Here is a 13,965-nt window from a genome sequence, read left to right as displayed (position 1 = left end):
GAGGAAGACTGGGAGGGCTCAGGCAAGGTCTGCTTAAGTTTGGGGCAAGGAGAACTAGACACCCATTGATGGTCTGGGCAACGGTGGAGGCTGAGGGCGGAGGGGAGGACACTGCCCTGAGCTGGAGCGGGAGAACCCAGATAAGCTCACTCCAAAGGGTCCGGTGCACAGGGACCTCCTACCACTGAGACGCCCTGCTCCGACAGAGCCTTGCCCAGGTACCATGCAACAGCGGTCACTCTGGGAGAGGGCAGAAGCATGGGAAGACCCCTCTGCATGGAGCACGCAGGGCTTGCCGAAACTGACAGAGGAAACACCAAGAGAAGCCCCAGGAGGCAGAGCGAAGGCGGCCGCTGAGGCCACGGCCAGCCCGATGCAGAGGAGGCCGTCTCCACTGGCCTGCCCCCGCCTCCCCAGGTGGAGCCGCCCTGCATCCCCGGAAGTTNTGTAACATTATTCACAAGAACTACAATGTGAAGGCCACCCCGGTGCCCACGTACAAGCGAGCGGATACGGGAAATGTGGTCCATCCACGAAACGGAGTATTACTCAGCTTTAAGGAGGTGGGAGATCCTGGCATGCTACAGGATGGACCTGGAGGACACTCACGGTCAGAGAAAGCAGCTGGCCACAGAGGGACCTGGATGGTTCCACTGATAGGAGGTCCTTAGAGCAGGCAGGGTTAAAGAGGCAGAAAGTAGATGGCGGGAGCCAGGGGCTGGGGAAGGGGAGGCGGAGCTGGTGTTTCGTGGGGACAGAGCTTCTCTCCGGGAAGAAGGAGAGCTATGGGGACGGGTGGTGGGGACGCCAAACAACATTACGAATGAATCTAATACCCCGGAACCGTCCCCTTAAAAACGGTTAGGGTGATCACATTTGTACGTATTTGAGATAAAGTTTTGTTGAAAAAGAAGTCAGTGTCCTAAAAACCTAACGGCTAAGGAACTCCTGGAGACAGAGGAGAGCGGTGGACAGGGAGTGCAGCCCCCAGCTAGTGACGGGAACGAGGGGGCGATGCACAAAATCGTACTTATTTTGAGTTCGTCAGACTGGCCAGGGCACGAAGCTGATCAGCTGGCATCCAGGATGTGCCCAGCCCCTCTGAGGAGAGCGTGGAGGTGCAGAGGCTTCCCCGGTGGGGCAGCAGGGCCGGCAGGCAGACGGGAACCGGACCAGGCCGTCCAAGGCTGAGTGCGGACGACCTTGACAGCTCACAGTCCTGGGAGCCCCCGCACGAGGGGGTGTGTGCCCATGGTCAGCTCTTCTCCACTGGCCCGGGGGTGCTCACCAGACAGACGGGGGCAGGAGGAAGACTGGGAGGGCTCAGGCAAGGTCTGCTTAAGTTTGGGGCAAGGAGAACTAGACACCCATTGATGCTCTGGGNGTCTGGGCAACGGTGGAGGCTGAGGGCGGAGGGGAGGACACTGCCCTGAGCTGGAGCGGGAGAACCCAGATAAGCTCACTCCAAAGGGTCCGGTGCACAGGGACCTCCTACCACTGAGACGCCCTGCTCCGACAGAGCCTTGCCCAGGTACCAGGCAACAGCGGTCACTCCGGGAGAGGGCAGAAGCATGGGAAGACCCCTCTGCGTGGAGCACGCAGGGCTTGCCGAAACTGACAGAGGAAACACCAAGAGAAGCCCCGGAGGCAGAGCGAAGGCGGCAGCTGAGGCCACGGCCAGCCCGGTGCAGAGGAGGCCGTCTCCACTGGCCTGCCCCCGCCTCCCCAGGTGGAGCCCCCCTGCATCCCCGGAAGCTTACTACTCCCCCCCCACCCCGTGCATTCACACACAGAAGATCTTCTTGAGAGGACAGGACTGTCCTCAGTGATCAGACGACCCAGAGAAGCAGGGCTACGGTGGAGCAGGTGTTGGGGCTGTTCCCCAACGGAGCCCTGAAAGAACAGGGCCGGGGGTGGGAGCCTCTCTTGGACAAGGTGGACAGTACTCACAAGCAGATGGGGGACTGAGAAGAGAGCTGGGACCTGGGAGGAGGTTCTCAACTAGAAACCATCCCTGGGCTGAAACTGTTAGCATGTGTCAATATTAACTTCCTGATTCTGAGCGTTACCCTGTGTCCAAGTTATTGGGGCGAATTCTTTGAGGGTATCCGGTCTGCAACCAGCAGTCCAGAGAGGAAGGAAGGAAAAAAAGAAAAAAAAACTCTTTAAAGCAAACATGATAAACGTCACATCTCTGTTGTAATTCTTTGCAACTTTTCTGCAAGTCTCAAATTATGTCAAAATAAAAAGAATCAGGGGCACCTGGGTGGCTCAGTCAGTTAGGTGTCTGACTCTCGGTTTCTGCTCGGGTCGTGATCTCAGGGTCCTGGGATCCAGCCTGCATGGGCTCACTACTTAGGACTGTCCCTCCCCCTCACTGCCCCTCCCCCTTGCACTGGCACACACACTCTCTCTAAAATAAATGAATCTTTTTAAAGAATAAAAGTAAAAAAAAATTGCTATTTTAAGTCTTGAAACACAAAGAGATGAAAGAAAAGAAACACGAGGCACAAGCAGGAGCCCACCTCCCACGAGTCTGTGCTCCCCGGCGAGGTGCACGGCTTGCCCCAGCTTTGACCCAAAGCCCTGGGAGCAGAGTGGGAAGGAAGAAGGAAGGAGCTGCTGTGTGGAATGAGGTCCGGCCTGCCGGGGACAGGTCAGGCAAACAAGGCCATCCCGCAAAGACTCATGAAGGACAGAAGTTGTACTTCGTGATCAAGATGCAGGACTGAGAAGTGAGGAGTGGGTGACTGCTATGGGGGTGGGTTTCCTTCTGGGGGGGCAGAAGTGCTCGGAGACTGGACAAAGGAGCAGGCATGGCGCCTATCCCTGATCCACGGAGGTGTTCCTCGTGTGTCGCGTGGATCTTGCCTCCGCGCAGACCAGCCACGACAGCTGCCACCTGGGCTTTGCCATCCGCAAACCCTCTCACCGTGTTTGGGGAGACACTGGGGNACGTGGATCTTGCCTCCGCGCAGTCCAGCCACGACAGCTGCCACCTGGGCTTTGCCATCCGCAAACCCTCTCACCGTGTTTGGGGAGACACTGGGGTTTGAAACTTAGACGGAAATGGGAAGTGACTTGAGTTGACTTGTGGAAAGTCCCTGCTCCTGGAGTCTGTTTGTTTTCAGACTATTTGAACGATCACGGAAAGTGCTGCTGAACAGAACCCTGGGCCTTCTGACCGACTTGCAGCCCCTCCGCGGAAGCCCCCCGAGCTCTCTCTCACCTGGGACGGCACCCTCCAGCACCCGGCCTGTGAACGCCTCCTGCCGGAAGACGGGCCGGTTGTCATTCTGATCCACCACCACGATCTCCAGGTCCGTGGGCTCCTCGAGGGTGGCTCCGCCCAGGTCCAGAGCAAAGGCCCTTAGCTGACCAAGCAGAGAGCAGGGCTAGCGCTGTGCTCCCCAGATCCGGGTGCGAAGGGACAGCAAGTGCAGACTCGGTGTCCCGCTGGGAACACCGGCTTTAACAGGGGACATACGGCAGGGGGTGGGGTGTGTGCCTGGCAGATGCAAACTCCCTGAAGACCAGCCGGCTTGCTCAGCAGGCGGGGTGCTCCCCTCTTGCCTTGGCTGCTGGGAAGCTCACAGCTGTGCTTTGTGTGAGATTGAAGGCACCCTAACACTAGTACTCCTGCTCCTTCCCTTCTGCTAATTGGTTTAGGCTCCTCTCAAAGCTTAATAAATACATGAATCCTTAAAATTCAACCATTCCCCACACTTTTGGAGACGGGGCGCGGTATCATTTCCAGGTAACTCACAGTCTCTGATGACCGTGTAAGGGAACCAAGAGCTTGTTCTTAAGTCCAAGCACAAGAAACGCCAAGTCAGAAGCCTCCTCCTCCAGCACAAATGCCAGCTTTTTGGGGAGGCCATGCTGGGGAGGCCAGATTACCCTGTGGGGACCCAGTCCACCCTCCCCTCCGCAGCCTCTGGCCTGTTTCAAACCTCACCTCCAAGGCACTTTCTGTGCCACCTTTCCCTGAGAATCGAGGGACAGCTGCCCCTGGGAACTGCCGTACCGTGGGATTCTTCACAACACCCCACTCCCACCAAACATAGCCAGGCTGGGGGAAGAGCTGGTGTAGGGGGTGAAGCCTACACCAGGGTCCGGGGGTGCTGTTCTGGGAGGCTGATAGCCTTCCTGGGCAGGACCAAGCCGCACCTCCACAGGGTCTCAGTTTGTGCAAGGTCATCTGTTAAATGGGAATATAACCCTAAACACCTTCTTTGGGTGGCAGGTCCTAGTCCCAAATCCCTGTGCCTAGCTCCCAGTGAAGGACACGTGGCCTAACGCCCCAACCCTGGGGGCAGGAGCCTGGTGGAAGGAGGCCCCCAGCTTCCTGCCAGCCCTCCCTACAGCGGGCCCCACCCTGAAGCGGTCTGTCTTCTCCCGATCCAGCATGGCATTCAGGAACACCTTCCCCGTGAACTTGTCGATGGAGAACACGCCCCGGGGCTCCTCGTCCACGCCGGGACCCTGGATGCTGTAGATGACGCTGCCCAGTGGCTGCTTGTCCGACTTGATCTGCCAGGGCAGAGAACGGGCTGGGGGAGCTGCCCCCAAGGCAGGGTCCCGCCCCCTTCCCAGCCTTGACCCCTCCCCAAGCTGGGATGGGGGCAGCTCCACCTACAGCCCCAAGGGTGTACCTGTCCTCCACCACACGCCTTCAGGGACCCACCGGGAATAGCCCAGCCCCTGCTCCGCCCGGCCCCCCCTCGGCCCCCTCACCTGCACCAGGGGGTACGGGAGGCGCTTGTGGTTCTCGGATACACTGATGGGGGGGATGACCCAGGCTCTTCGCACACGGCCTGGCGCGGGTGCCCGGTGCCACGGGTGCAGGATACGGGGCCTCGTCCGCCCAGGGACCCCCCAGGACAGGCCCAGGCTCTACAACGAAGACAGAGACGGTGGTCAATGATACGGCATGCCAGCCAGGCCTCAGAGAAGCCACCTTGGCCCCCATCAGAGCCCTGAGCTCACGGCCCCAAGAGACCCCAGCAGCGACACCTCAAGCCTGGAGCCCCCAACGCCCTTCATCTGTCTCCTGTCCTCACCTGGGGGTTGCCGGGACCAGGAGTTGCCCCAGGCCTGGTGAATGTTTGCCGACTGTCTGGGAGGAACGGGCACCCCGACTGGCCCAAGGGAGGCTACCAGGGCTCGGGGAGCATGGGGTGCTCAGGGGCACAGGGAGGGGGAGAGGGGCTCCCAGGGATACTTTGTGCGACAAGAGTATGGCTAATGGGGTGGGGGCAGGCAAGAGCGGTGGGTGCTGGGGGCATCCCTCCCCTTCCCCAAGGCTGGATCTGTCAGAGGTGGGGCTGTGGGAGGCGACAAGCAGCCACACCAGGCCTCCTCGTGGCCTGGACTCTCACGGGCTGGTCAAGGCTGACCAGGCCAACGCTCCAGTCTGAAGAGAGGGTGTGGGGCCCCCGCTCTGAATGCTTCCAGGAGGCGGGTGTCTGTGCAGGGGCAGCCCCCACATGGCCTCTCCCAGCTGTTCCGTGGCAATGAAGATTCAGGCCTCCATTTCCAGGACGTCAGTAGGAATTGGAAACTGCTCTGAACTCCCCGTGCAGACTGACCCAGCTGCTGGCGGGTGTGCAGGGCCCGTGGGGCAAAGACGGGACAGCAAAGCCAGGGGCCGTCCCCATGCTGTTGTCCCAGAACTATGGAACAAGGTCACACCAACAGTCTGGCTCCTGGAAGCTGGAGGTCGCTCCTCCCTCCCTCGCCACATGCCCGGGGACCTGTGGGGCTGCCGAGGGAGGGTGGGGGGCATGTGGCACCCCAGGGGCAGGTGGGGGCATGCAGACACCCCCCCAGGCCCTTCCCTGGGCCAGGCTTTGGGCTCAGAACCGGGCCCATGAAGGAACATGGCAGGAAGGGGGCACCTGTGATGCCGAAAGTCTCTTGAGACCCAACGTCAGCTCCCTTGGTGACCACAGACAGTGCCACCCTCACAGGTCAGATGGAAAACGGAGGCCCAGAAAAGGCACCCATCACATGAGCTAACAGGAGAGCTGGCAGCAGCCCCCAGAACACATCCCGAATTTCCTGGGATGGCCCTGGTTTAGCCATGTGGTCTCTGCCGCAAGGAACAGCGTGGGCTTGGGCACTGTGGCTGGCTGGGCACAGAGGGCCCAGGGGCACAGAGTCTGGCTGGACTTGGATAAGAGCTGTCAGGACCCAGGGTTGGGTCTGGGGGGAGGCTTGGTCACCTGCTGGGACCCAGTTGGGTTTGGCTGCAGGAGAATGTCAGCAATGCACCCTCGAAAGCTGGTCACGCCCACCCCCACAATACCACATTTGCAGCTGCCCCCTCCCCTGCCCTTCCCCAAGCCCAAGGCAGGACCGGCCAGCTGGGGGCATGCAGAGGGGACACCGCCTCCCAGACACCAGCCCTTGTGCTCCGGGGATGGCCCTTGAGGCTCTCTGGCCCCACACAGTGTCTCTAGGCCCCTGGGTCCTTCTGCTGGGGGGCTCCCTCCTAGCTCAGGTGGACAGGGGTAGCTCCCAGGGCACCTCTGAGGGGGGCCATGCTCCCCAGCTGCCCTTTGCCTCCTCGACCCCTTGAGCTCACCCCCCAGCCGCTGCCTTGGGCCACGCAGTCCACAGAGGAGAGAGCATGGGATGGGGTGGCCTTGTGGCCTTGGGAGGATGCATCGGCAGGACGAGGGAGTGGGGTGCTTTGGTGTGGGACGGGACAGGGGCAGGAAGGAGATGCCAGCTGCCTCCACTCTTGTCCCCGGCCTCCTCCGCACCCAGCCAGGCTTTGTCTCTGTGCCCAGGACTGGCACCTAACGCATCTGGACACACTTTGTAGACAAAACAGCAGTAACATTCAAGCGACTGCTGATCTCTCCTCGTGGCCCCAGGCCGCCTCCTCAGTTCTGGGACTCCCCTGCCTCCTCATCTGAAATCCCAGGGGCATCTTCCCCCGCAGGGGCCTGGAATCCAGGGAGCTGCGAACATGGTTTATAGAAAGGACCAAGCTCCTGGCCAGGCCCCCAAGCTACCCGCAGCCTGACAGATGGCAGCGCTGGTCCCGCGGGCACCTGGGGCGGTGGGGGCCTCTCGCCAAAACCACAGAGCACAAATCACTTCCAGGTCAGCACGCTGTTCCCGCCAAGCGGAGGCCTGCTGGCCTCTGTCATCACGGTAGCGGGGACAGCGTCTGCTTCCCGAGCACCCGAGGCCAGCATGGAGCTCGGCATCCTCCCTGGTCCTCCTCCTCTCCCCGGCCCTCTCTCAGCCCTCACAGCCCCTGGGAATGGGTGGTGACTGTCTCGTGTCACAGTTCCCCAGAGCAGGGCTCAGAGAGGCTGAGCCACTTGTTCACGCCCACACAGCCAGAGAGCAACAGAGCTGGGGGCCACAGGGAACAGGCGTCTGAGACTCCACACTCAGAGAACCGTGCTCTGGAAGAGGCCCAGCCCCAGTGTGGAGGAGATGGGAGGTGGAGAGCACTGGGGGGGGGGCAGGTGGGACAGTCCACACACAGTCTTTGATCCCAGGCTCTTGGAGGGACAGTAGGGGACAGCTTGCCCCGTCCAGCCCGTCACAGAGCCTCTGGCTACCCCCCACCCCCGTCCCCGCCAGCGGCCTTGGCTGACCCTCCGGGATGTCCACCAGTGTGGTTGTGGCAGAGCCTGGGAGTCCCGCGTCCCAGTCTGTCCACGGCCCAAGTCCAGGAGGTCAGCAGAAGCCACAGAGCCTTGGCAGGGACCCCCTGCCCAGATCAGAGGCTGCGGTGGGTGGGGTGGCAGGGCTGGGCCACAGCCCACTTCCGGCTGTCCGGGGCATTGCTCAGCTAGGCTCTGTCCTCCTACCACCCTCTTCCCAGACGACGTGGCCAGCTGGGGGGAGGCCTGGGAGCCACCTGGGGGATCATGGGACTTCCGGTGCCAGGACAAAGCCACATGGACAAAACCAGCTCACACAGACCCCCAGCACATGGGCAGAGGAGGAAGGCCACCACGGAAAACAGCACGGAGTGGACATGGGCTCACTGACGCCGTCCACGTTTGCTGTTTCCTGAGTCTGGCCAGAGCCTATGGACGACATGGACCCAGTTCCCCCAAATGATGCCCAACGCGACACCCCCGTGCTCATCCGTGGCCTTCCCCTTACCGGAGAACCTGAGAGCATAGTCTCAAGCTGTAGAGACACCAGGGCCATCGTCCCCTCGCTGGGCTGGCCCCCAGCTCAACACACAACCCCACTCCCCACCGCCCCCTGTGGGAATCTGTTCTTCCTGGGCACGGCCAACACACCTCTCTGCTTCTCTCCACCAGCCCTTGTGGGTGCAGAACAAGGAAAGAGAAGGCACGGCCCAGTCTCCCAGGAGCCTGGGAAGAAACCCGGATGCTTGCCTGCCCAGGGTGGCCGCCCTGGGAGAGAAGCTGCTGACTGGGCAGGCTGGGTGTCAAGTGAGGAGAGCTTTATCTCCTGGCACTGCTGGCCTGTAGAGGCCTCTGGGGCTCCCTCAAACCACTGCCAAGATTCAGATGGCAGGCAGCAGGCCTGAGCTTGGGTGGACATGAGCCCTGTCCACCGCGGTGACGTGATTGAATCCAGGGAAGGGAACATTTTCTATGACCCCGTCCAGTGTAGTTGGGCAAAGCTTACAACGTGCCGCTGCAGGAAGGGGCTCGAGGAAGAGGTTCTGGGGTGAATCCTACACTTGTGTGTGCACAGGTCCCTCCAACGCGGCTCCCGGCTCTGTCTCTCCTGTTGTAGAATGCGGTGGGAGGCCTGCAGCCTGCAGGAACGTGGGTGGGGTCTGCACTCCCCACAAACTTCCCAGGCCCGAGCCCCTTCCCCCCAGGCTGGAATCCGGACCACCCCGTTCCTGGATGGCCTGGCAGGCATCAGGAACGCCAGGAATGGACCCAGCTGTTGCGCTGGCCCCCAGGCACCCCTGCGTGCCCCCCCTGCATTCCCCTGCAGCTGCCGCTTCAAAGCAGGGGTGAGGGGCACAGCAGCGGGGCAAGTAGAGAGGGGCAGCTGTTTGCCCAGCCTGCTCCCCCACTGCAGGCCACACCACTGTGACGTCTGGCTGCCCTGCCCGCCTGAGAGAGCACGGTGGTCCGGGAGCCGGCTTCCCTCTGCTCCCCCGTTACCGTTACACTGCCGTGGGGGTGACGACCCCTCCCTGCAGCGGAGGACGTGGCCACGTCTGCTGTTCAGTTCTCTGTCCCATGTTGCCTTGGTGGCTCTTCACACTTTGCCAAGTCCCCAGGAGCTCAGGACGGCCTCATCTTCCTTCCCGAAGCCATGGGTCTCGCTGGACACAGGCTGAGACCCCTCCCAGTAGGGCACGGGTCTGCCCTGAAGCCCCTGTCCTCCCCCATCCGTCTACTATTCTCAGGCAGGGGGGGGCCCAGGGGTAAGCCCAGCGATGGGCTAGTGTGGGCCCGCGCAGGGAGCTGACAGAGACCAGTTCTCAAAGTACACACTCCAAGCCCACTGGCTGAGACTTAGGGGACACAGGGAGGGGAGGGGCATACCTTGTCCAAAACTACCCTTACACAACAGATCAATGCAGAGTCCTGTCCCCAGGCCCCCACCCACAGCCCCCCTGAGACAGCTTTGCCAAAACGGGCTGGCCTGCCGTGGGGGCTCACGGAGATGCAGGGAAGGGTATCCAGGAGCAGCCATCAGCTGCCATGTGCCAGACAGGAGAGGACAAAACTCTGAAAGCTGAGCTGGGTGGGGGAGGGGTGCGAGGGGTCCTGACACAGACCTATTTCAGGGGGCTAGGAAAAGCTCCCCTCACACTGGTACTAATCTGAGCCACACTGAGTGGAAAACTTGAGAGTCCAAGCCCCATTGGCTGATGCCCCCGAAATCCCTAAAGCCTCCAGCTGTGTGTGTGTGGGGGGGGGCTCAGGCTGAGTAGCCTCAGGGTGGTCAGAGGAATCTGGGAGGGGACTACTCCCCTCCCCTGCAGCAGAGTTCTCCTGGGGCCTGGTGAAAAGTAGACACCCCAAACCCAGAGAAGCAGGTCCCCAGCATGTCCACTATACGGGGTCCAGATGCAAGGGGGGCGGTGGGCTGCTGTTCCAGCAGCAAGTGGGGAGTGTGCGGCCTTCTGGAATGGACCCCAGTGTGGGGGGCATAGGGTCCTACAGGGGGGGCAGCCAGAAGACCCCCGACTTAGTGTGGCCTCCCAGCAGGGGGCTGGACAGGTTGTGGACAGCCAGGCTGTGCAAAGCCAGCTGGACGTGGACAGCCCAGGCCCAGGCAGGCCCACTGTGGAGGGGGCAGGGGAGGCTGAAAGTCAGGGGGGGAGGTGACCAGAGCTGTGGGGCTGGGTGCCCAGAGGGACCAGTTGCTGGGGGGTCCAGCTGGGGGGCACCTAATCAGCTTCCACCCAGAGCTCTGCAGAGTCAGGGGGTCTTCAGAAGCCCCCAGAGTAGGTGCTCCTCCCCCGCACCTGGCACTGGAATAGCAATCACCTGTGGGTGCAGACGGACTAAGCTCTCACGCTCATTACCCGTCAAGCGTAGGTGAACTAAGGTCCTACGTCAGGCACAGGGGCCCCACCACTGCCCAGCCCTGGCCTCTGGCCTGTGACCCTGACTCAGCCCCCTCCCCGAAGGCAGACCACGGGCTCCACTCCCAGGCCCAGCAAGTGCCTGCCCAGTCCAAAGGGCCCCCTGGGGGGTGCCTACGGTGGGGAGAAGGGCAGCGGCCTGTGCTTCCTTCCACCCACCCTGCTCCCACCGCAGAGGGACCAGAGAACTGGGGTGGGCACAGAGTGGGGATAGCAGGCTGTAAGTGCCCGGGGTCTGGCTCCAGAGCATTCCCAAGGGACAGTGGGTTCCAGAGCTGCCCTTGGGGGTGGGGCACAGGGTGGGGGTGTCTCGGGCTCCACCCAAGACTAACCAGGGTCATCTGCCAACTCAGCAGGGGTGTCCTTAGAGAATCCGGTCTGCAGGCTCCTCCAGCGGGGTGCTCCTGCTGCACCCCCTCTCCCTGGCGCTCACAAGCCCGACAGGGTTGCTGGCGCACCCCTGAGGAAGGGCCGGCCTGGTGGTCTCCCGGCGGCCACCCAGCTTGGCTTCCAGTCCGGTCCAGGTGAGCTGGTTACCCTGCCTCTAGAGCCCCTTGGGGCACAGAGCGCCCTGAACAGCGCTGCCCACCAGGCACCCACTAGGGGACCAGGGCCAGTGTTTCCGGGCGCGTCCCACTGTGACACCGTCCGACAGGGCAGGAGGCAAGGGACCGCGCGCGGCCAGACGCCTTACCTGGGCCAGCAGCCCGAGGGCGAGGAGGAGCGCGACGTCCATGGGCCGGCGGAGCGGGGGCCGAGTGTCCGGCGGGCGGCCTCCTGCTCCGACACAACCCGGGCTGAGTGACAGCACAAGTGCGCGGGCAGGGGGTGGGGGGGCCGAGTGAGTGACAGCACGTGTGCGGGGGCGGAGCAGCGGGCCGGGGGCGGGGCGTGGAAAGAGAGCACGTGGGCGCGGGGGGCGGGGCCCGTGGTTGAGCGACGGCAATGCGCGGGGGCGACTGGGAGGCGGGTCAAGGGCGGGGCCTAGGCTGANGGTGGGGGCTGGGCTAGGAACCCGAGTGGACTGAGTCGTTGCTCCCTGAATTCAGCAGGCACACTCCTGCCTGCGGGCCTTTGCACTGGCTGGCTGTGCCCTCTGCCTGCAGTGCTCTTCCCGGGCTACCCCCCCCTCCCAGGGCATGTTGCTGGCCGCCTTGAGGGCTTTGTCGAATGGCCGCTCCTGACCACCATTAGACACTGCCACCCACCTGGCACCTGGCATCTTAGGTCGCATTCTCTCCCTGTTGATCCCCTGGGCCAGCACAGAGGAAGGCATAGACCTAGCCTGAGGTTAGCCCTCCGCACCCAGCCAGAGCCCTTCCTTTCCTTCCGCCTCTGGTTTGCTGGGTGGCCTCCCATTAGGTGGGCAGTGATCTGTGTGTGTGTCCCCCTCACAGGCCCAGCACGCAGTAATGGACGGTAGAGAGCGAAGGATGGAGCACGGACCCTGTGGGCGGATGAGTTTTCTTCAGAGCAGGGGGAGTGGGGAGTGTCCGTGGAGCGGACTGGGCTTCTGCTCTCCTGTCCAGATCGTGGGCCGGTGGAGCAGCTATAGGGCCATCTGTGCCCTCGGCCTGCTTGGAGGGAGGCCAGACTGCCTGCCGGAGGCTCTGGCAGGGACTGTCCCTGGCACTCTCTCCTCCAAGGTGGGGAGTTGGTGGGGAGCCCCTTCCATCTCTAGGCTCTGAGGCCCCAGGCCTGGGGAGCAGCCCCTCGGGGCCACCGTCCTGCCTCTGAGGTTAAGGACCCTAAACATGGGTGAGGCAGCCCTCGGAATGCCTTGGGTTTCTGCCTCCTGGGACTACTGTAGGGGTACGGTAGAGGGGACAGGTGGCTGAGCCCCCTTCCTCTCTCTCTGTTTGCCCTCCCTCCTTCCACGTTGCTCTTGGCCATTTGTCTCCCAGCCAACGGTCTCAGGGGCCATGGGGTTTCCCAGGGGGAGGGTGAGCTACGGTCCAGGCACAGGGAGCCCCAGGTGCAGGGAAGGGGTGTGGTCTCCAGGCTGGTGAACAAGCCTTCCTGTCCCTCACCCACCCCAGGGGCAGGGAGGGGGCGCCCCTCCTCCTGAGTTCCAGTCCTAGCTTGAGGCCCTGCCATGTGGCTCTCTTCACCAACCTCAGTTTCCCCTTGGGTCCAAGGGAGGGGGTTGGGTTCCACGAGCATGGAGGTCTTGTCTGGGGCTGGTCCACCCCTGGCCAAAGGGCCGGTTCACTCTCGTTCCTAAAGGGGACTGGCTCTTCCAGGAGAGCCCTCTCATTTTCCTGTGGGCTTGGGACATCCTACCCTTCGGACCTTCTGTCTCTGCACCCCGTGTCTGCAGCTCTGATCCCCCACTCTGGGTCGTTCCCCTTTCCACAACTCTGCAGCCTCCTTCGGGCAGGACCCGCGGCGTTTGGTCACCACACACTGCCCCTTGGGGAGCCGTATCCCCTCCTCAACCCACGACCCACGACCAGGGCCCCTCCCATGCCCTGCCCCCCAGTCAGGACCCCTCTGGGGGTGCGTCCTCTGCCTCCGGGGCCAACACCATGCCCTTGGCCTTCTGGTCTGTGACCAGGGGCAGAACACTCCACGGAGCCCACTCGGACGCCTGACCCGAAGATGTCGTTCCAGCAGCGAAGTGTGTGAGAGCTTGTTCTGGGGGGGGACAGCCCAGGTCACAGGGGACCAGCTGGTACTTCCTGCAAGGGGACCACTGCCACATCTACACCGCCTGCCGCCTGCCAGGGGCTCCTGTGCGGCACCAATCCATTTTGCCAGCGAGGGTCAGTTCGGGTCTCATGACAAAAACCTGCCCGGTGTGAACACAGCCCCTGGGGCTGCACCGAGGGGCAGCTGCCCACCTGGGGCTCAGACACCCGCAGAGGAGGGGGGCCTGGACGAAGGGTGGACACAGAGGGGAGGGGAGGAATGCCGGGGGTCTGGAGGTGCTGAGGGAAGGGGGTGACTGAACCCCAGGTGTTGTCCGGGGCAGAGGGCGAGTCCTGTGGTCATCCATGTGGAGATGCCTGGGGGGCTGCTGTGCATGACGACAGTGACGTGCTCCTGGAGACCCACATGTGGCGGTCTCTCTGGGCCCCTCCCTTTAGAGGCAAGAACAGGGAGTCTGGAGGAGGCCCACGTGACAGGCCAGGGCAGGTGGGGCTGGCAGCCCAGGACAACCCTTCAGTCATGGAGCCTGGGCTGGAGGTCAGGAGAGAGGCTGACCCCTGTGACCCCCATTCCGTCTTTGCACAGTTCCCACACTCCAGGCTCTGGGCTTTAGCGCTGAGAAGGTCCCGGTGGGGCTGCCCTCCCAGGGGAGTCAGAAAGCACCAATAAACCCTAATGTGGAACATGGTGAAACAGCATATAGGGGAGTCCTCAAGGAGCCGGGCAAAGGTTGGCAGGTGGGTGCA

The 13,965-nt window shown here is 62.5% G+C and overlaps 1 protein-coding gene across 1 annotated transcript; it reads right to left on the bottom strand.

Annotated features, from left to right (window-relative positions):
* Window positions 1–937: 937 nt before the first annotated feature.
* CDH15 (cadherin 15) lies at window positions 938–11,400 on the bottom strand. The gene is made up of 6 exons (XM_034639051.1): window positions 11,262–11,400; window positions 4,738–4,896; window positions 4,378–4,533; window positions 3,230–3,374; window positions 2,933–3,058; window positions 938–948 (listed from the first exon to the last, which is right to left on the bottom strand). Exons 1-6 carry the CDS (start codon window positions 11,301–11,303, stop codon window positions 938–940), a joined length of 639 nt encoding a protein of 212 aa, XP_034494942.1. The 5' UTR covers window positions 11,304–11,400.
* Between the last annotated feature and the right edge of the window lie 2,565 nt (window positions 11,401–13,965).

This window comes from Ailuropoda melanoleuca, chromosome 12, assembly GCF_002007445.2.
Source record: "Ailuropoda melanoleuca isolate Jingjing chromosome 12, ASM200744v2, whole genome shotgun sequence".
In the NCBI taxonomy this organism is placed as follows: Eukaryota; Metazoa; Chordata; class Mammalia; order Carnivora; family Ursidae; genus Ailuropoda; species Ailuropoda melanoleuca.
This window is presented reverse-complemented; position numbering and strand designations above follow the sequence as displayed.